The sequence below is a fragment of the Lynx rufus genome, unplaced genomic scaffold (assembly GCF_022079265.1).
Source record: "Lynx rufus isolate CCGP_SWC_20201006 ecotype Redwood Valley unplaced genomic scaffold, mLynRuf1.p SCAF_25, whole genome shotgun sequence".
In the NCBI taxonomy this organism is placed as follows: domain Eukaryota; kingdom Metazoa; phylum Chordata; class Mammalia; order Carnivora; family Felidae; genus Lynx; species Lynx rufus.
In genome coordinates, this window is record NW_025814840.1 from 15,490,205 (window position 1) to 15,511,976 (window position 21,772).

The 21,772-nt window shown below is 45.4% G+C and overlaps 1 protein-coding gene across 1 annotated transcript in view; it reads right to left on the minus strand.

Moving 5' to 3' along the window:
- NTPCR (nucleoside-triphosphatase, cancer-related) overlaps nt 1-19,748 on the minus strand; it is a 31,915-nt gene extending 12,167 nt beyond the window's left edge. Inside the window, exons 1-3 of the mRNA XM_047088681.1 lie at nt 19,618-19,748; nt 15,240-15,402; nt 14,619-14,715 (exon numbers count right to left, since the gene is read on the minus strand). Of these exons, the coding sequence (XP_046944637.1) occupies nt 14,619-14,715; nt 15,240-15,402; nt 19,618-19,651 (294 nt within the window). The 5' untranslated portion in view covers nt 19,652-19,748. The remainder of the gene's footprint in view (nt 1-14,618; nt 14,716-15,239; nt 15,403-19,617) is intronic.
- Nucleotides 19,749-21,772: the final 2,024 nt, after the last annotated feature.

Genomic DNA, 21,772 nt, shown 5'->3' on the forward strand with positions numbered 1-21,772 from the left:
AAAACTTTTATAACTGGCTTACACTCAGCTAGTTTGCTTTCTGGAAAGATTAGATCAGTTTGGAGCAACAAGATATCTGTGTACCAGCTACACCAGAGACCTAAAAATTGTGTGACGTTTTTCAGTTTCTTGTTTAATCTTTAAAAGCACTTTTAAGAACACAAATGAAAACGTAAAGCTAAATAAAATAGGCAATTTCATTTAACCAGAGTACTATATTGAAAAAAAGTGGATTTGTCTTACTGTGAATGATTTACTTCGTAAGTATTTCTGGGGGTATGAACTTATTATTTTCTTTACTATCAGACCCCCAGCCTGGCCTCTGAGCTGGCCTGTCTGGGACCACGAGTATCAAAGTCGCGGGAGGGAACTGGGGAGCGCGTGGCAGTCGTCAGGGGCAAAATGACGACCCTGAGCCCCCCAAACAGCCACGGTCCCGGGAACCCAGAGAGGCAAATGGTGGGAACAGTGGCCACAGACAAGCCAGCCCACGGCTCAAGTTATCAGCTAAGAGTGAAGGGCTCCGACCAGACTTATGTGGGCTTATTCCACGCCTAAAGTTTCAAAATCCCTTAGCAGTCTCGTGGCACTCGACCGTGTGTCCCCAGGGAGGAAATCACAGGCTGGCGGCCAGGACAAGATGTCTAGACTGCCTGACGCGCCCTGCAGCCCAGCCCTTCTCTACTGGGGCGTGCCCCGGGCGGGAGCTGTCCCTGCCCTGATGCCAGACGTTCCCACCCCAGGGCCCAGGGCTCCAGGCTCCTCCGGGGTGTCCTAACTGGCCTCTCTGGGGCTCGCCCACTCGAGCGCCTGTCTGCAGAGCACCAGACCGGCGCCCTCAGGATCTTCCACCATCCTGGGCCTGAAACAGCATCCGCCGGCTGACAGTCAGCCCAGTGGATCGGGAACCCGCTACGCCTCGTGACCCCAGCGCCTCGGGACCAGCCTGGGCATCTGAGCTGGTGGGTGTCCGTGACAGATTTCCAGCTGGCTCCGGCCCTGGGGCCCTGGAACGCACAAATCAGACTGCCGAGGTGAGGCCCTTCCCCAGGTTCTGCCTCCCATCACCCCACTCGCCTTCTCACCAGAAACAATCAGAACTATCCCTACGTCTGCCCCTCCTAGCGGCCCGGGACTAACACACTTTACAGGGAACTCCGCGTTCAGTCCTAGAAACTTCGTGTAGCAGGTCTCTGCAGCCCTGTTTTAGGATGAGGAACAGTGAGACAAAGTCACTGAGCTCCCAAGTGAGAGCCGGGTGTCAACCCCAAGACCACCTGATGCCAAAGCTCCCCTCCATACCCCACGTGCAATACCACCCACACATCTTCTCAGTGTGAATAAGGAAAGAAATCGAAGAAAGGAACCAAAGGAAATGGAAGGAAAGAATGGAAGGAATCCATCTAACTGTAAGGAAAATACTTTTGCCTCCAATGAGAACCAAGGGCACTGTACTTTCTAGGGGCTACAGAGGCAGAGCCACAGACCCGTTTTGGGAGTAATCATTACTCTCAATTACTCCAAAAGAACGACACACTCAGGGTCTCAGAACAAGTAACGCCACCAACAGCCTTTTATCCAGGATACAGAGTGGCCTGCTTTGGCAGGCGGTTAAGATGTGACCTGCAGGGGAAGGGCCCTCCGCCCTCCACCTCTCTCCCTCGCACTCAGCGAGAGAGGACCAGGTCCCCCCACGTGCTAACTCCTGCCGCTTCCTTATCAGCTGTGTTTCTACTAACTACGTTTTTAAAAACTCCTCTTGCTTAGTAAAATCCTCAGTCAACATTTAAATTTGATTCAAGCTTAGGATCTTTTTTTTTTTTTAAGATTTATTTATTTTAAGAGAAAGAGAGCATGAGCAGGGGTGAGGCAGAGAAAGGGAGAGAGAGAATCCCAAGCAGGTTCTGCACTGTTAGCACAGGGGCTTCTACTCTTGAGCTAGGAGATCATGACCTGAGCTGAAATCAAAAGTCAGACGCTCAACCGCCTGAGCCACCCGGGTGCCCCATCAGGTTTAGTATCTTTGCGGTCTGACATCCTTTTATTAGAAATTACCTAGGAGAGAGAAAGCTGAATGACTTGGCTACAGTGGAACAGTGATGACTTCTTTTGTAACTCATGAGGAGACTGGACAGAAGTAAAGAAGGGCAGAGGTGATGAGGAAAAATCAACCATTACGGCTTTTGTAATTCAGCTTTCGAATGAACAATGATTGTGTGCTTAATTACTGCTCACCTTGGTACAGAAAATATTTCAAAAGGCAGCAGTTAAATTGGCTTCCCAGTCAAAGTCTAGAGTGAAAATTATTATTTTCAGATAATCCAATAAAGTTAAAAGAAATCAGAATTAACTAGGAGAAATTTTGATGAGGAGGGTGTGCACGGCCTTAACATATCTCCCCACTCGACGCGAATTAATTTCAAAGGAAAAAAGAGTAAATACACATTGGGAGTTTGGACAATTCTTTGCTCAGGTAACCAAAACCAACATCATCAAACATGGTGCGCCTCGAGAGCAGACGCCCGAGAAAGGCACGGCACCAGTCATGCAGTCTTCCGACTGAAGCTGTCACAAAGAAACACCAGAAAAGCTCCAAAGAGGAATGTCCTGTGAAAGTAGGACCTTTTCTCTGAAAATGCCAATGTCATACATGACGAAGGATGACCTGAGAAGACGTTCCAGATTAAAGGAGCTCTTGGAGATATGACAACTAAATGTAATACTGGACCCTGGCCCAGACGGAAAAAGGTTACAAAGGACAGCCCTAAGGCAACGGACGAAACGGCAGAGGAATGTAGATTATTAGTATTTTCTTGGTGTAAAATTTACTTAGGTTGAGAACTATACTGATTATACAAGACTATGTCCTTATTCTCAGGAAAACTGTACTGAACATTTAGAAGCGAAGCCCCCTGATGACTGCAACATACTCTCAAATGGTTCCCCCCACAAGTTTATGTGTTTGTACGAACACACATGGGCGCACACGTGGGGAGAGAGGGTGAGTGCACACAGGGCAAATGTTAACGACAGGTGATTCTGGATAACAAGTATATAGGTGGTCCTGCATTATTCTCATCCTGGTCATTTTCTCTACGAGGAACATTACATCCCAATACAATTGACAAAAATTAGAATCAATACAAAAAAAAGAGAACACTCACACTCAGATTTTCTCAGTCTAAGCGTCAAGCAAGGCACAACCCACCACGGGTGAGCTTCCTTCCGAAGGAGGCAGGGCCTCGGACTGATGCGTGCCAGACGACACGGCCAGTGGCGAGTGCTGCAAACGGGGCAAGGCGGATGGGTGAAAGGCAGAAAGGCAACAGTCTACACAACTTCTGCCCCAGGCCCGCTCAGGGAGCACTCTGCCGTGCCTCTTGGGAGCGGGTGGCAGGAAGGAACTGCACGGAGGCAGAGAAGCCCAAGGCAGCCCAAGGTGCCCGCTCGGCACCTACCTCACAGAGGCTCACCAAGACCGGCAGTGACAAGTAAGGAGCGTCAGACCCTGCCCGGGGGGATCAGGGAGGCTGCCGGGGAAGGTCACAGAGAAGACGCGACCACCAGTTGACCCGTGAGCTGGACCCAAGTGGTGGGAGGCTCCTCACCCCATCCCGTCCTTGGGGGGAGCCCTCCACTTGCCTTTCTCGCTCCCAGAGGCCGCTCCAAGGACGCAGCCTTGAGACACTGACGTGGTGTCCACAACACCTGCACAATATACCTGCCTGAACCCAGTTAAGGCGTCTCTCTCTCTCGCTCTCTAAACTCTTAATATCTGGCAGGTGGGAGCAGGGACCCTTTCATGTTGCTGGTCCAGGGCAGGCCTTGCACAGAAGTTCCCTCTGCCGATTACAACTGCCCACCTACCAGCCTCGGATGAGCGCCTGCCTCTTTTGGGGTCTCCCTCTGCCCTGCCAACGAAGGGGGCCGGTTTCACATTTCCCCGGGGGCCCCTGACAGGGATGCGGCCCCACAGAGATTACCAGGAAGGGCTGCCGTGACAAATCCGACAAGGTAAACCGCAGAGCCGACCTCACACTGAACCTCCAGCTCCTTTTCTGATTTTGATTCACTGCAGCCATGTTTTCACTGACGATTTTAAAATTAATTTTTACGTTGGCGCCAGACAGCTTTTTATTTCTCTGGTGATCTTGCAGTGCATATGTATGATCATGAGGTACAGAAATAGAAAGTGAGGAGGAACAAAGAAAAAATGTCACATTTGCTAACAATGAAGGAAATTCAAAAGCAAGGTTTGGGCTCCTGTCAACCTTTCAGGAACGGATCTTGACTAGAAATGGATTCTTCTAAATTCTCTCTAAAGCCTACTGGCCTGAAACACTAAGTGGCAATTCCAGGTCAAGTGGTAACAAAATAACCTTTCCCCAGACAGGAATCCTCTGACCTTCAAAGGAAGTTTCAAAGATCTGAAGCAGAATCTCATTTCAGAATCAAAAGCAGATCCTGCTTTTGAAAACAAATCTACACCAAAAGCCTCACTTTGATCAAAACGGGTTCGACTATGATTTTCATTGGGTGTTCTGGTTCTAGCTTCTTAGACCTTTCATGGATCTTAATTACAAAGAACATGGTGCAGCCTAGAAAACCAGGCTTTGAGTAGATGTTGTTTGTTATTTAAAACCTTAGAATCTACTACCTTTTTGTGTGAGTAGGAGATATATTGGGAGCCAATAAAATGCTAAATCCTACATTGCAACAAATTCTTTTTTTTTTTTTTATTTAAATTTTTTTTTTCAACGTTTATTTATTTTTGGGACAGAGAGAGACAGAGCATGAATGGGGGAGGGGCAGAGAGAGAGGGAGACACAGAACTGGAAACAGGCTCCAGGCTCTGAGCCATCAGCCCAGAGCCCGACGCGGGGCTCGAACTCACGGACCGCGAGATCGTGACCTGGCTGAAGTCGGACGCTTAACCGACTGCGCCACCCAGGCGCCCCTCATTGCAACAAATTCTAATAAAGCATTCAGTGTGGCTGTCAAAGAGACCATTATGGAAAAGGCCAGCATTAGCCTGTTAGCTGTGATCAATAAAAAACTGGCAAAAAAATCCTAACTACAGAAGCATCGGAAAATAGAAGGAACCTCTAAATAACCTTACCAAAAAACAAAGTTTTTTTTTTAAACTAAGAAATGGAAAGCCAGAGATACCAGGTTTTCAGCTCTGGGGAGTAAACGTTGTCTGAAAACTTAAGATATCCTTTTCTATCCAAATGACTCATTTTATATAGTACTAATCACTCCATATGAGACTTAAAAAAAAAATTTTTTTTTAATATTTATTTTTGAGAGAGAGAGAAAGAGACAGAGTGCGAGTGGGGGAGGGGCAGAGACAGCAGGAAACAAAGAATCCGAAACAAGCTCCAGGCTTGGAGCTGTCAGCACAGAGCCTGAGGCGGGACTCGAACTCCTGGACCGCGAGACTGTGACCTGAGCCGAAGTTGGCCGCTCAACCGCTCAACCGACGGAGCCACCCAGGTGCCCCCACATGAGACTTTTTGCGATGGACAATAGTCTTATTTCCACCATTCATGCTAGCTCTACCACTAATAAGCTGTGTGCCTTGGGGGAATTTAAATTTCTGTCCTGTCTTAGTTTCCTCGTCTGTAAAACAGGAACAGAGTATTACTCTGGGGAGTAAATGAGTTAGCAGCTGGTGCAGAGTTTGTGCCCAATAACTGTTAACCACTTCCTCCACCACCACCACCATTACCATCAACACTACTAGGATTCAGAAAAATGGACAGACAAGAATGGATAAGACAACTTTTTAAACGATAAGACAGCGTGGCAACTAAAACAGTGTGCTACTGATGTAAGGCTCAAACAGGCAAAAGAACAGATAACTGTAAAACATTATACACACACACACACATTTCTTAATATCATTAACAAGGCATAATAAATGAATGACAACTGGGTTATTTAACAAATGGCTTTGGTAAACCGGCTAAGCATTTGGAAGAAAAGCAATTGAGAGTCTCATTGTATTTTACACTCAAAGTAAATCCAGACGGATTAAAAACATAAATGTTTAAAAAAAAAAAAAAGGTACTACAGAAGAAACAAATTCCAAACTAACTTGGAAAACGGACAGACTTTCTCAATATGAAAAGAATGAAAGAAAGATAGATCACCAAAGTGAAAAACTGAGAAAAACGCAATCGATAAATATAAAAAGGTCATCTGCCTTATGAAAGATATTTTTAAGGCAAAAGGAAAAAAATGGTTAGAGGAATAAACAAAAACAATTAGATTAAAAAAGTACACAATAAACTAACAAACATTTGACCTCATTAGCAACTTAACAACATGAATTCAAGCAAAGAAGTGCTGGAAAGAAGGATGGAAAACTAAAGACCAGCAGAGTGCCAGGTGTTGGCGAAGGAGCAAGGAGACCAACACACCCACATGCTGGGGTGTGTGTTCGTGTATGTGTGTGTGTGTGTGTGTGTGCGTGTGTGTGTGTGCGCACATGCACAAAGGGCCACAAGTGTCACGGGAACACCCCAGCAGCACCCAGAGAGGCTCAGAAGTTCACAACCCCCCAATCCAGGATCTCCACCCTCAGATCCTCCCCCAGGGAAACAACCAGGGCTGGAGAGAAGGCTGGTGTACAAAGGGTTAACATCTGACACTTGAGGGGATAATGCTGAAGTCAAAGGTGAAAATCCACACTATGAAATACTGCGCAATCATTAAATGATCACAGTTGTGAAGGTGATCCTGTTGGAAGGCCATTCCCATGTCACTCATTCATAATAAGGGGAAAAACCCAATCGTACAAAACGATACGAAGTATTTTCCCCCATTATGGAATGATGGAACAAATCAAGTAGAAAGAAGGAAGAAACGAAATACACTAACAGTGGCTAACCCAGTGAGAAGATTAGGAGTTATTCCTATTTTCTTCTTTATTTTTTTTAGGTTTATTTTTACTTATTTTTTGAGAGAGAGCGAGAGAGCGCAACCGTGCAAGCAGGGGAGGGGCAGAGAGACAGGGAGAGAAAGAATCCCAAGTGGGCACTGTGCTGTAAGCCCCCAGCCCAATGTGGAGTTCGAACTAACCAACCATGAGATCAATACCTGAGCTGAACTAAAGAGACGCTTAACTGACTGAGCCAACCAGGTGCCCCTTCTTCATTTCTGTTTCATATTTTTTACAAATCTGCTACCTTGAGTAGGGAGAACGTTAAAACTCAGGAAAACAGGGGCGCCTGGGTGGCGCAGTCGGTTAAGCGTCCGACTTCAGCCAGGTCACGATCTCGCGGTCCGTGAGTTCGAGCCCCGCGTCAGGCTCTGGGCTGATGGCTCAGAGCCTGGAGCCTGTTTCCGATTCTGTGTCTCCCTCTCTCTCTGCCCCTCCCCCGTTCATGCTCTGTTTCTCTCTGTCGCAAAAATAAATAAACGTTGAAAAAAAAAATAATAAAATAAAATAAAACTCAGGAAAACAATAAACATGGTCAAATAAGGGAAAGAAGTCACCAGTGGAATGACAAAAAGAATCAACGATATTCAACCCTACGTAGGACTTTCTAAAACCCTTACTGAGTCTACAGTGTTTCCCCGTCTTACTGTATCCTCCTTTATTAGCCACGTGTGCCCATGAGAGTCCATCAGTCTCCACTCCGGCCTAAGGAAACGAAGCAAGCCGGGGCCGGGGTCACATCTGTGCCTCCCCCTCCAGCCCTGCCCCGGCCTCCAGCAGCTCCTAGATTCCAGCTCGGTTCTTACCTCCCCGCTCAGAGCAGGCACACCCCTACCAGCCGCGAGGATTATTTCCCTTATGTTTTTCATTAGACACAACTCAAAAATATTTGTCATCCACAGTGAAATTTCTTACATGTAGGAGGCACTTCATAGATAATTCTTAATGTACAGTGAGAGTTAGTGTTTTCTGACATCCTGGGCACTATAAACTAACGGGCTGTCTGCATCAAGGTTTCCACCTGCCTAAATGTGCTTTCTAAAGCTTTCAGGTTATGTTAGTTGCCCATACTATCTCTTTATATTCTTATTTCTGTCATGTAATTACCTTTGTACTTTTTTCTTTTGTTTTTTTGAGACAGAGAGAGACAGAGCACGAATGGGGGAGGGTCAGAGAGAGAGGGAGACACAGAATCTGAAGCAGGCTCCAGGCTCCGAGCTGTCAGCACAGAGCCCGACGCGGGGCTCGAACTCACAGACCGTGAGATCATGACCTGAGCCGAAGCTGGAAGCTCAACCAACTGAGCCACCCAGGTGCCCCATCTTTCATTCTTTTTTTTAAGTCTGAAGGCAAAACACTAATTCCTTTTTCTTTCTTCATCCCAACAAAACATATATATGAGATGGGAGAAAAACGTGTACTTCAGAAAAAAAAATCTGTGACCTCGACTAGATAAGAACCTGCAGCCTGGGAAGTCTTCCCAAAACAAAGATGTCTGGGTTTGGTAATCAAAGTATAAAAAATTGGGAGATGTCTGCTTTCCTTTGTTTTTTAATTAAAAAAGAGACTCAATCTCTTACTGCAGTCAGCGTATGACTTCTTATGTAATCTTGCAGACAGACGCCAAGCACGTATGTGCGCACCGCTCTCCCAGGATTCAGTCTGTTCTAAGCAAGGTTAAGTAAAAATCAATTCTCTGTATTGACCCAGTGCCCAAAGCCAGAGTCTTCAACAGGAATTTCATTTGAAGTGCGTCACTTGCCCTTTGATCATTTAAGTAGAGGGTATGCATCTGGTGGGAAAAGAACTAGAGAGAAAAATATCCTGTTCTCTGACTGCTCCCACCAATACAGTGGCCACAACAGACCCAGGACGGAACCAAGGGAAGGTTCCAAAAGGCAGGAGGTGAGGGGAGCCAGCGAGGGGGAGGAAGCCCAGGAGAAGGCGGGTCCTGAGGAGCAGCAGCCCCTAGCAAACCAGAGCGCGAGACCCCACCAGCCCTCTGAAATCAGAACTACCCTCCACAGGCTAGAGTTAAAATTTTCAGCAGCCTCGGCCAACTACCAAAGCCCCCAAGTGCACATTTTAGCCAAGCCCCAGATGTCAAAACAGAGCAGACAGGCAAAGAGAAGAGTGCACCAACCAAAGAAAACGGCCAGGGCTGAGAGCCAAAGGCTCGCATGGCACCGGCCCCAGCACGTGTGGGGGACACGTGGCCGGGGAACGGTGACAGGAGGTCGGAGGTTAGCGGGCCAGATGGCAAAAAGCCCACCAGGCCAAGCGAAAGACCCTGGATTCTACTGCTGGCATAACAGATGCCTCTGGAAGGTTCAGACCTGCCTCGGGAGCCCAAGTCTGCACCATCCAATTTCCGTAAAAGTACATCAAAGCAGTAAGTCTATCACAAATTAAATGAAACTCACAGTCTACTAGGCCCTGATCGTGTGGTCCCACCCCCCTTACCAACCACACCTTCTTCTTTACCTACTCCCGCCCCAGGGCAGTGGGGCCTCAGTTTATCTCTTTCCATCATCTGTAGTATTCTCCATAGAACCTCCCACCCCGCCCCCCCAACAGGCCCGTAGTCTCCCTCTGAAGTGACGGTGCCTCCCCATCTTCCATTTCAGTTACATGTCACCTCCCCAGAGCTCCACCCTGGTCACCTGATCTAGTCAGCTCCTGGCACCTCTCACAGCACCCCACTTGTCACTTTCACGGTGTTTATGACAACTGTCCACTTGCTTGTTCAATGTCAACACTTCCCACTCGACTGAGTCTGGAGAAAGGAGAAAACATGTCTGTTTTGCTCACAAGTGTATAGCTAGGATTTGATAAATATTTGATGAATGAATTTAAAAAAGTAATATATACTCCAAAGGCAAAAACTGGTTTGACTAAATTGACACATCTTTTCCTGGCCAAAAAAAAAAGGAGGGGGGGTGGTGCGAGGGAACTTAAATAACTAACATAAGGCGTGAAAAGAAGGGAAAACACACTGATCTCACAAAATAAATAAGATTATAAGGGAATATACGAACAACTGTATGCCCACAAATTAGGTAAGTAAAACAAGTTACTAAATGACACAGATTACCACAACTGACTCAACAAGAAATAAAAACTCAGGACCTCTATACAAGTAGAGACTGAATTCGTAATTAAAGAGCTTCCTCTGAAGAAAAGCCCAGGTCACAGGGCTTCACTGGTAAAGCATATCAAACATCCAAAGAAAAAATTAATACCAATATTTCACAAACTCTTCTAAAACTCAGAAGAGGAAGGAACACGTCCCAACTTATTCTGAGGTCAGTATTATTCTGATACCAAACTCAGACAAAGATATCACAAGAAAGCTACAGACCACACCCCTAATGAATACAGACATGGAAACCGTCAACAAAATATTTGCAAACATATAAAAATCCAGCAACATATAAAAGGATTTGCATACAATCCTTTTGAATCCATCAACATATAAAAACAATCACACATCATGACCAAGAGGGATTTATTTCAAGAACCAAGGCTGGTTTAACATTCAAAAATCAATTAACATAATACACTCTATTAATACGATAAAGGATAAAAACCACATCATCACCTCTGTAGATGCAGAAAAAGGATCTGACAAAACCCAACACTTCTTCGTTGTAAAACACTCGACAAACTAGGAATAAAAAGGGACTTCCTCAACCCGGTAATGGCCATCTGCAAGTAACCCAAAGACAACATCATACTTTATGATAAAAGATTAAATGCTTTCTCCCTACAATCAGGAACAAGATGAGTATGTCCCATTCAACAGTGAACTGAAGGTTCTAACCAGGGCAATTAGGCAAGAAAATGAAAGAAAAGACATCCAAAGTAGAAATGAAAAAGTAAAACCATCTCTATTTGTAGATGACATGATTTTCCACAAAGAAAATTCTAAGGAATTCACTGGAAAACTCAGAACCAATAAACAAATTCAGCAAGGTGACAGGATACAAAACCGATCAATAAACGAAAATCACTTGTACTTCTATACATTAGTAATAATTCCAAAAATGAAATTAAGAAAACGGTTCCATTTACAATAGCACCCCAAAGTGTAAAATACTAAGATATAAAATTTTTTAAAAAGAAGTATAAGACATGTAGGCTAGAAACTACAAAACAATATAGGTAAATGGAAAGAGATCTCATGTGGATGGATCAAAAGACTTAATATTATTAAGGTGGCAATACTCCCCAAATTCATCTACAGATTCAATACAACCCGATCAAAATCCAAACTTCAGTAAGACAGAGTACTACTGACCTAAGAATAGACTGAACTGACATAAGGATAAACGGAATCGAATTTGGAGTCCAAGGTTAATCCCTACCTTCATGGTCAACTGACTTCAACAAGAGTGTCACGACAATTAAATGGAAAGAGAACAGTCTTCAACAAATGGTACCGAAATGACTGGATATTTATATGCAAAAGGAGGAATTTGGATAACACCATACACAAAAATTACTTTGGACTACACGCCTGTATGTAACAGTAAAACTACAGAACTCCTAGAAGAACACATAGGAGTTAAACTTTACGAAATTATGTCAGGCAAAGTCTTCTTTGCTACAACACCAAAAGCACATACAACGTAAGAAAAACAGATAAACTGGACTTCTCAAAAACATTCATATTTCAAATGACACCATAAAGAAAGGGAAGGTATCTACAGAATGAAAGAATATACTTGCAAATCATATAACTGATAACAGACTGGTATCCAGAACTTATAAAAAAATCTTAGGGGCGCCTGGGTGGCTCAGCTGGTTGAGTGGACGTCCGACTTCAGCTCAGGTAATGGTCTCGCTGCTCGTGAGTTCAAGCACCACGTCGGGCTCTGTGCTGGCCCGGAGCCTGCTTCAGATTCTGTGTCTCCCCTTCTCTCTGCCCCTCCCCCACTTGTGCTCTGTCTCTCTCTCTCTCTCAAAAATAAATAAACACTTAAAAAATTTTTTTTAAAAATCTTAGGGGCGCCTGGGTGGCTCCGTCGGCTCAGGTCATGATCTAATGGTTTGTGAGTTTGAGCCCTGAGTCAGGCTCTGTGCTGACAGTGTGGAGCCTGCTTGGGATTCTCTCTCTGCCTCTCCCTAACATGCGTGCATGCTCTCTCTCTCAAAATAAACTTAAAAAAAAAAAAAATCGCCCAACTCAGTAGTAAAAAGAGAACTGAGCCAATTTACAAATGGGCAAAGCAAATGAATAAACATATCTCAAAAAAAAAAGATACACAGATGGCCAATAAGGACATGAAAAGATGCTCATCATCACTAGTCATCAGGGAAATACAAATCAAAATCACAATATGACAATGCTTCACACCTACTAGAATGGATGAAATTAAAAAAGACCATAACTGGTGTTGACAAAGATGTGAAGAAACTGGAATCCTCACCCACTGCTGGTGGAAATGTGAAGCTGGCCAGGAAAAGTCTGCTAATTCCTCAAAAAGATTTATACAGAATTACCACCTGACCTGGCATCTCCAGTCCTAAGTGTGTGCCCAAGAGAAGTGAAAACAGACATCTGCCCAAACACTTGTACACGAATGTTCAGAGCAGCATTATTCACAAAAACCAAAAAGTGGAAGCATCAACCGATGGGTAGATCAACCAAATGTGGTATATCCACATAATGGACTATTATTTGACCATGAAAAGGAATGATATGTGCTACAGTGTGGATAAACCTTGAAAACATTATGCTAAGTTAAATAAACTAGTTACAAAACACCACATATTATATGATTCCCTTCTCACGAAATGCCCAGAACAGGCAAACTGACAGGCAAAGAAAGGTAGGGCAGGGGTTGCCAAGGGCTGGGAGAGACACAGGAATGAAGAATGACTGCTTAATGGGTGTGGGGTTTCCTTCTGAAACGATGGAAATGTTCTAAAATTAGATCGTGATGACTGGCTGCACGATCGTATGAATATACTAGAAAAAGATGAATTGTGTATTTTATTTTCTTTCTTTTTTTTTATTTTAATGTTTATTTTTGAGAGAGAGAGAGACAGAGCACAAGCAGAGGAGAGGCAGAGAAAGAGGGAGACACAGAATCCGAAGCAGGCTCCAGGTTCTGAGCTGTCAGCACAGACCCCAACACGGGGCACGAACCCATGGACCACAAGATCATGACCTGAACCGAAGTCGGATGTTTAACTGACTGAGCCACCCAGGTGCCCCGTGAATTGTATATTTTAAATGAGTGAAGTGTATGGTATATGAATTATATCTCAATACGCTGTTTAAAAAACAAAAACAAAAAAACAAAACAAAACAAAACAAAATAAAAAAACAGGTAATACAGTGATATACGGTATATCACAGATGGTCCCGGACTTACGATGGTTCAACTTATGATTTTCCAACTTTATGGTGGTGTGAAAGCAATATGGATGCACCAGAAACCATAGGTCAAAAAAATGGTTTTTTTTTTGAGAGATAGCGAGCACCTGTGTGCCAAGCTGGGGAGGGGCAGAGGGAGGAGAGAGAGAATCCTGAGCAGGGTCCATGCCTAGCAGAGCCCAATGCGGGGCCTGATCTCACAACTGTGAAATAATGACCTGAGCTGAAATCCAAAGTAAGCTGCTTTAACTGGCTGAGCCACCCAGGCGCCCCCAGAGGTCAACTTTTAAATTCTGACTTTTTCCTGGGCCAGCGGTGGCATGCAGGATCCTCTCTCCCGATGCTGGGCAGGAGAAGCAAGTCCCACCCCCCAGGCAACCACAGGCTCATGAAGGTAAACAACCAATACACTGACAACCATTCTGCACCCACACAGCCATTATGTATTTCCCTTTCTGTACAATATTCAACATATTACATGAGATATTCAACATTTTATTACAAAATAGGCTTTGTGTTACATGATCTTGCCAACCGTAGGCTGAGGTGAAGAGTTCTGAACACGTTTAAGGTCAGCTGGTTAGTAGGTTAGATGTATTACATGTGTTTTCCACTTACCATACTTTCAACTTATGATGGGTTTATCAGGAGGTAACCCCATCATAAGCCGAGGAAGACGTGTAATATGGTAATATTTCTATAATGACAACTTCCCTTCCTAAATGTTTGTTGTGCTGTGAAAACAGGGTTAAGATATAAATAGGAGGAAGCAAAGGAAAAACTTAACCTTGGGAGCCGGGCACCAGAGTTCTCCCAGTATAAAATATTTCCATGGGCTAAATTTGGGTGAGGAGGAATTTATTTGTAGTTCATAGTGACATCAAATTACGGTGCATACCTTCTTTACAGCTCAGTCACTTGAAAACTTTTAAATTTAAAATGCAAAACTTGGGGCGCCTGGGTGGCGCAGTCGGTTAAGCGTCCGACTTCAGCCAGGTCACGATCTCGCGGTCCGGGAGTTTGAGCCCCGCGTCAGGCTCTGGGCTGATGGCTCGGAGCCTGGAGCCTGTTTCTGATTCTGTGTCTCCCTCTCTCTCTGCCCCTCCCCCCGTTCATGCTCTGTCTCTCTCTGTCCCAAAAATAAATAAAAACGTTGAAGAAAAAAAAAAATTTTAAAAAATAAAATAAAATAAAATGCAAAACTGGCCGCTCCTTAGGAGCAAAACCACTCTGTTCCCAGGAGCACGAAGAAGAGATGGGCTCAAGAAGCAGAAATCACACACTTACGTTCCTCAAGACCGGAAGTGCCAACTGCTCGAAGGAAGTCAGATCCACCACATACTGCCCAACTCGGCACTCGCGTTTTCCAGGTGGAGGCTCTGAGCTGAATAAAGAAACAGTGCATTTGTTGAAAAGACCCCTGTATTGATTTCTGGTTTGCAGCTACGCCACTGAGCCTCTGGCCCTTCGACCTATGCTAAATCACCCTGAGACATCACCTACACAAAACGCGGTAGTATGCAAAGCTAACCTGATGCCGTGCCGTCTCCTGAGAACAGGGTTTCCAACAAGTATGCCCACCACGCCACCGCCACCAGCCCTGGAAGTTACCTGCGGGTGCCGATCCCCAAGCTACAGGGAGGCAGCGCCCCAACTATCTTGGAAAAGTAGCACAAGAAACAGGATGACGAATTACAAAATGATAAAAATTTAGTACTCAGTGGAGTAAGTTTTAAGTGAAATATGCTATCTTTGTACTTTGTTTTTCATATTGTGGTTTCAAAGTCTGTTTTCTTTCTTTGAGAAATCCGCAAAGGCCCAAGATTCTTCAAGATAGGGATCAGAGATTATTTGGCTCGATCCTGTGCCCAGGGAGAATAAAACATCATAGAAATGAAATGTCAGTACCCAATTCTAGACAAAACTCCCCGCGTGCCGGATAAGGTGACAACGTCGAATCCTATTCTTCTCCCTGCCTGTCTGACTTCTTCTGTGTAAAATCCATCAATAGGCACACCAGAGGATTTTAAAACCTCACTGGCTTTCTGGATCAATGTTGTTTTCCCAACTCCTGAAAGAAAAACAAAAAAACAACAAAAAATCCATTAGGAACCACCCCCTTGCTGGAGGGAACAGCACTCAGGGCCTGAGAGCAATCACAGTGGGGGAGAGAAATGGGCTGCAAAGGAATTTTATGAATATTAATTCACTTTCATTTTGATTGTTCCAGGTGTTAAAACTTTTCAATTTCAAGCATACTAAAAATATGAATGGGATCTTAAAGTTTTATTTTGAAGTTCTGAAACATTAATAATTTTGTCACACATACCATCCCAGAACCAACTGAGCGGCTTACTGGTGACAGCCGAGTGCCATCCGCACCCTCTGAGACAAGCTTCTGGAACCAAGTTTACTCTCTTCCTTGGGTGGCCACCCTCTCACCAGGACGCAAAACTGGTCATGCTTGGGTCGAAGGCTGGGCACTTTAAACTAGGATTTCAACCTTCCCAACACTCTGGACCTACGCTTACCCGCGAAAATCCCGTCACTCCTCCATGGACTTAACATTGCTGTGTCTCCCAGAAAAGCTTCCCTTAAATACCACTAACACCACCAGAAATGGCAATCTTTAAACTTTCTCACAAGAGCGATCCGATCAGGTCGGCAGCCCCTTCTATGACCTCCTCCGCTGTTCTCACGGTTCCTCTGGCTTGCCCCCCAACGCCTTCCCCACTTACAACCCATCACCTCCACCCCCATTCACCTGGCCTGTTAACTACTCGGGTGTGTTTACAGGTACCAACAGGCAATCACCGACACCGTGGAGCCAGGCACGTTATCTAGCAGGCTTCACAAGCATTTCCTGGGTTCCATCCTGACAACGAGCCTCTCAGGCAGTTACCGTTCTTGTCCCTATTTTACAGATGAGGCCCAGAGGGGATGGGTGAGTTACCCGAGGTTACACAATTAGTAAGGACCATGTAATTTAACAGGGGCCTTTGTGTGTATCCATGACTTGCTCCATAGACATTTAAGTCAATGGCATCACGGTTATCAAAAGTGGGAAAAATGGGAATCCTCCGGCAAGCCTGCAATAGACTATTCTGAGATACCACAGGGTTGTAAAGTCATATTATTTCTATGGCTGCCTCCTCAGAGTCATCAGTGTTCCCCAAGAAACCTTTTAAGCTTGTATGAGATAAACCATGAACTGTTACTCAATAAACCTCTCCTCCTAATTCACAATAACAAACGATGGTGGCTGGCCTTCTCGCCCAGGAACACCAACCCAAGGGGATCCCAGCCACGTGCTCACTGGGGCCGGAAGAGAACCGTGTAGGGTTTTCATCCCAGCTCTGTGCCCCAGTACCTGCTGTTTAGCAAAGTCCCGGCAGAACCTGTTTAATACGGGCCAGTGGCATTGGTGGATATGTAAGTTGGTACTTTTCTGAAGGGCGACTTCAACGTGCCTTCCGCAGCACACAGCAATTCTGTGTCTAGGAAATCACCTTCAGCAAGAGTCTGACGACAGTACAAAGATACGTGGAATAGGGGTTTTACGTCAGTTTTCATGATAATAGTAAAATATAGAGAGCAACCTATATGGTGACCAGTAAGGGAGTGGTGAATTACGGTATCATGTATATAACGACATATAAATATGCAGGAATGCCATACGGGCCTTACAGAGAATACTGTTTACCTATCTTTATTAGCACAGAAAACAGACCGCAATATGGCAATGATAAACGGAGAAAAAGCAGGTTAAGACACAGCAGGCATATATATATAGCATTATCCTATTATGCTTTTTTTAAAAAAAAAAAAAGTGAAGTGTATGTATCTACAGGAAATGTTGAGATGGAAATGGAAAAGTTTACAGCACTTATTTCTGTGTGTTGTAATTCCATGTGATTGTCACTTTCTTCTCTAAAACTTTGATTTTTTTTTTTCTGGTCTAATAGTCAGTGGGTATTACTCTTAATGTAAGAAAAAAAAATACTGCATTTTGAAGAAGATAACGTGCGGCAGCTGTGACAAAAGGGGACGCTTTGTGTCCTGCATGTTGGGCAGAACACCGGTGCTGGCTCAAGCGCCTTCCTGATCAGCTCTAAAAAATCATCTTTCAGTTAATTTTTCATCTCCATCAATTAAGCTACTACCCTAGAGCTGTCTACACGAAGAGGTAACCTATGCTGAAGGAGACCCCAAAATGACGGCTCCATACCACACACAGGCAAGAAGGGCAGGTCAGAAAGCTCCAGAAACCTTTTGGTTCTACTTCTCTCATAAAGCTGACCCTGAGATAAAAGATTCAAGGGCAGGAAGTTTAATTTGGAAAGTGACCCCCAAGACTCCAAGGGAAGTAACTGCATTATCACGCACGTTACCTCCGTGGATAGCTAATCCCACTGGGGAACTCTGGGAGACAGTTTTGGGCACGTGACTCAGTTTTCCTGCCTGAGGGCTGAGGAAGTAGAGAGTTTATCCACCGACTCCCGTCTCTCATGGGTTGGAGGCTGCTCCTGGGGGACAGGAATTCCCTGGCCCGTCAGGCCTGCTCTGCACACAGGTACAGAATCTAGAGAAATCAGAGAATCAGAGAATCAGAGAAAGCCCTCTAAGATGGGTCACAGGTTGGACAGCTGGGAAAAAATGTTTAAGTGTCAAGGAGACGCAAGCAGAGCACTGAGCATATACAACAAAACGTGACCTCTTTGAGAAGACACATTACCTGATGATCTGAATATGTAGACTAGATTTAGATAGCAGGCAGAGTTTGAGACTAAGTTGATGAGAGAAAGAAACTATGAAAAAAAACCAGACAGTAACTCCAAAGGGGGGGGGGGAGAGGACTTGTCTGTAAAAGGAAAAGAAAATTATAGATTACTAACTACATGGCTCTTCTGTGATTAGTGTTTACCTGTACTGGGCTAATCAAAATTACACTATAACTACATTAGGAAGATGGAGAGAAAGAGAAGGTGAGCGGTTTTTAGGACAGGCTTAGGCAAGCTATCTTGTAGAATCATTTGTCTTTCAACTGTGTGTACATGGAACTTTTATAAAAAAAAAAGGGGACAGGAAGAAAAACCAGCATTGATCTGGCCCACCTCTCTGTCCCCAGCCACCTCCAGGAGCCAGGCAGATTCTATCACAACAACAGATCACTTCTGTTATGAAACACATAGATGTCTTGAGGCCAGCCTGCTGAGAGAACAGCATTCCCAGGTTCAAATAAAGGACTGAAGAATCAATTTTCAGAAGACAGTCTTTTGCAGTATTAGGGAGTACTCTGTTTGTTAGAAATCTCTCAAACCGGTCTCCTCACAGCGCCTCCATTGCCTGGTAAAAAGAACATTCCGGAGTCCACAATACTAAGTATGCCCTTTGCTACTTGGGCAACACATAACCACTAAAATAAAGCGAAAGAGGGTTCTAGGCCCAGAATGACAATCTGTGATACCGGAGCTCTCAGTTCACTTAAACATTAGGCACACCTTGCAAAGGAGCTGACGAAATAAATCACTTTCTCTGCTCCAATCAACCCATCTTTCTGCCTTGGCCCATCTGATGCCGCCACCACCTTCCTGACGACGCCGGATACACGTGCGGGGCCTTGGGTTTAAAAAGCGTCTCCTCCAGCTTCACGTGAACGCACACTCTCCCATCAGGATTCCGTAGGGTTGAGGGATGTGCCCAAAGCCACAGACACAGGATCTGGGAGGGGCTTCCTGGAGGCACCGAGTCCCCCGGCCTCACCCTTGCAGGCAACTGGGGAGTGGGAAGTCTCATCTTCAGTTTCACTACGGTTCAGGAGAAAACCCCGCGCTTCCTCTCATTACAGATGGTAGGCCAGAGCCACCGTAGCGGCGGCACGTGTGACCATCCACAGAAACAGGGCAGCTTCCCGTCAATCACGGCCGCGGCGGGCATCCTGCAATACCGTGTGCGCGCATCACTGAGCTCAACACTGCGCCCTTACGCTTGCTGCCGTGGGACCCCCCGCCCCCCTTTAATGCCTTCGTGAAGAAGCCCACATACTACCAAACCACAGCTCTTTTTCTTACCAGCCTTGGCCTCATTTCTAGCCCTGTCTTTTGTACTTAAAATCACGTTCTCTGGGAAGGGGTCACGGAGCCCGTAACATTCACTGGGGACTTTAGGGACCAGCTGCCAGAACCCTGGAGCCTGCTGCCCCTTCCCAAGTACACGGGAACGCCCCCCACCTCCCGCCTACCCCGGCTGCCCCCCCGCCCAAAAGCGGAGACCCGGGCGGGATTACCTGGGGGCCCCGTGAGGAACACGTGCCGGGCCATTCCGGTGGGCCCGGGTGGGGGTCGCGGCCCGGGTCGGGGTCGGGGTCGCGGTCCAGGTTCCGCCCCCAGCGTGCGCCGGGCCCCGCCTCCGCCGACCGGAAGCACCGCCCCCGCAGCCGCGCAGGCGCCTCAGCGCCGCCCCAACCCTCAGCCCTCGGCCTGGCTCGCGCATGCGCCTTGGGCCCTTGATCTCCGTACGCAGTGCAGACGTCCGCGGCCGGGAGTGGGGTGGTTAGGAGTTTTCGGCCGCTTGTCCTTGATCGTAGATTTCCGGCTCACGGGGCGGGGGGTGGGTCTCCAAGGGAGACGTGCGTGAGAATGCCTATTACTAAACTGGTGCTGTGCTAGGTGAGCGCCGTGGTCCAAGTCCTGCCGCTGACGTCCGGACCTGCAAGCTGAAATTACCCCAACCCTCCTGGAAGTTTGCTCTCGGAAACCTTCCGCAGAGGGAGGAGGCTTTGCTACCGATTCGAACTCTTTGCCCAGCGTCGTCTACCATAGCTGCGCGTAGAATTACCTGATAAAACGTGCTTGATGCCTGGGCTCCACTTCCAGAAAATTCGGAGTGTTTGGTCTTGGGTGTGTCCTGAGGATCTGGATCTTTTTTTGTTTTTGTTTTTTGAACCCTCCCTGGGGTTGAGAACCACTTGTTTATAGACAGACCTCCCAGCCCCCGTCATTGCATATGAAGACCAGAAATTGGTCTTACCTCCATACCGTAATGGAAACCAACGCAAGACCCCGCCGGAGGATCTCATTGCGCAAAGAATTAAGTGGCTTTCCCCCCACTCACTTGACCACTTGAAGTGTTTCAGCCAGCGAAATGAAGTGGCAATGGCCTTGGGCCAAATTTACCTGTAAACTCTTTCAGCCTGACATGTGTACGGTTTGACTTGTGATCAATCATTCTCCATCCTGGCTGAGAAAGCAATTTCACTGAGTGCTCAACTTAATTGGTCTGTGCCCACACAGGACCTCCAGGGCTCCCCTTAGCCTGCTATATACATCAGTCAGATGGCCTCAGTATTTTAGCTATTTAAAAAGTAATCATCTAAAAAGTAAGATTTGCACAGTGTAGCTGCTACCATCATTTTGGCAACATTTACAAAGCCGCATGGCTGGTAATGTAGGGCTTTCCACCTACATTTATCTTTAACCTCATGCAAATTGGAATCAAGACCAGCTGATGCAGCCAAGGAAACCCACAGTAGTAGTTTCCAAAAGAAAGGAAACATGTACACAGTCATAAATACACTCTTGTTTTTTTACCAAAAATATTTCATGCTACCAAAACACTTGTAAACATTAATTGCTAATTAATGTAAAAATCCCCATCACTGAAAAACAGTTTATAATTTGCAAGGATCCCCAGGAGTTGGATTATTTTCTTTTGATGGTATACGTGGCATTCTGGTAGCTATTCGCGGGCGTCAGTTTAGGTAGCTCAAGGAACATACAGACTCCAGATGTAGGGAACTTCTGTCTCAGAGAACAAAAAGAAAATTCTTCTGTAGTTGGATGTGGGCTTTTTTTACATTAAAAGCCATTTATTTGGGTGGCAATTACATGGTGTCTTAACCTCATGAGAATTCATTGATCGGAGTCTTTGGTAAAGTTTCCTCTATGTGTTATACATCAATAACAGATGAAATACCTTATATTAGAGAATAATTAGGAACACATTTTAGAATAAATATGTTATTCAAGTATTGTGCTGAGATTAACTTTTGCTTACGATTGAACCATGGTATAATTGTATATGTTTAAATTTTCTATGATTTCAAAATCCTAAAAGTCCTTAACACAGGTTTTTTGGTTGGTTTTTATACCTCTGCTTTGCCAGGACTGTCTTAGTTTCAAAACTGTCCTTGGAACCCCTTCTGTTCTGGAAAACCAGGATGGCTGGTCATTCTACAGTTAAAGGACAGAGGAGCATTTTAAAGCAAAACAAAGAGCTTTGTCAGAGTAAGTGCTGTAGGTTGAATCCTTGTGTCCTCCCCACATCCAAATGTTGAAAACTAATGTCCAAAGCGATGGCCTCAGTGGAGCACCTAGGTGGTTGTTAGATGAGCATCCAACTCTTGATTTCAGCTCAGGTCATGATGCCCAGGGTTGTGGGAT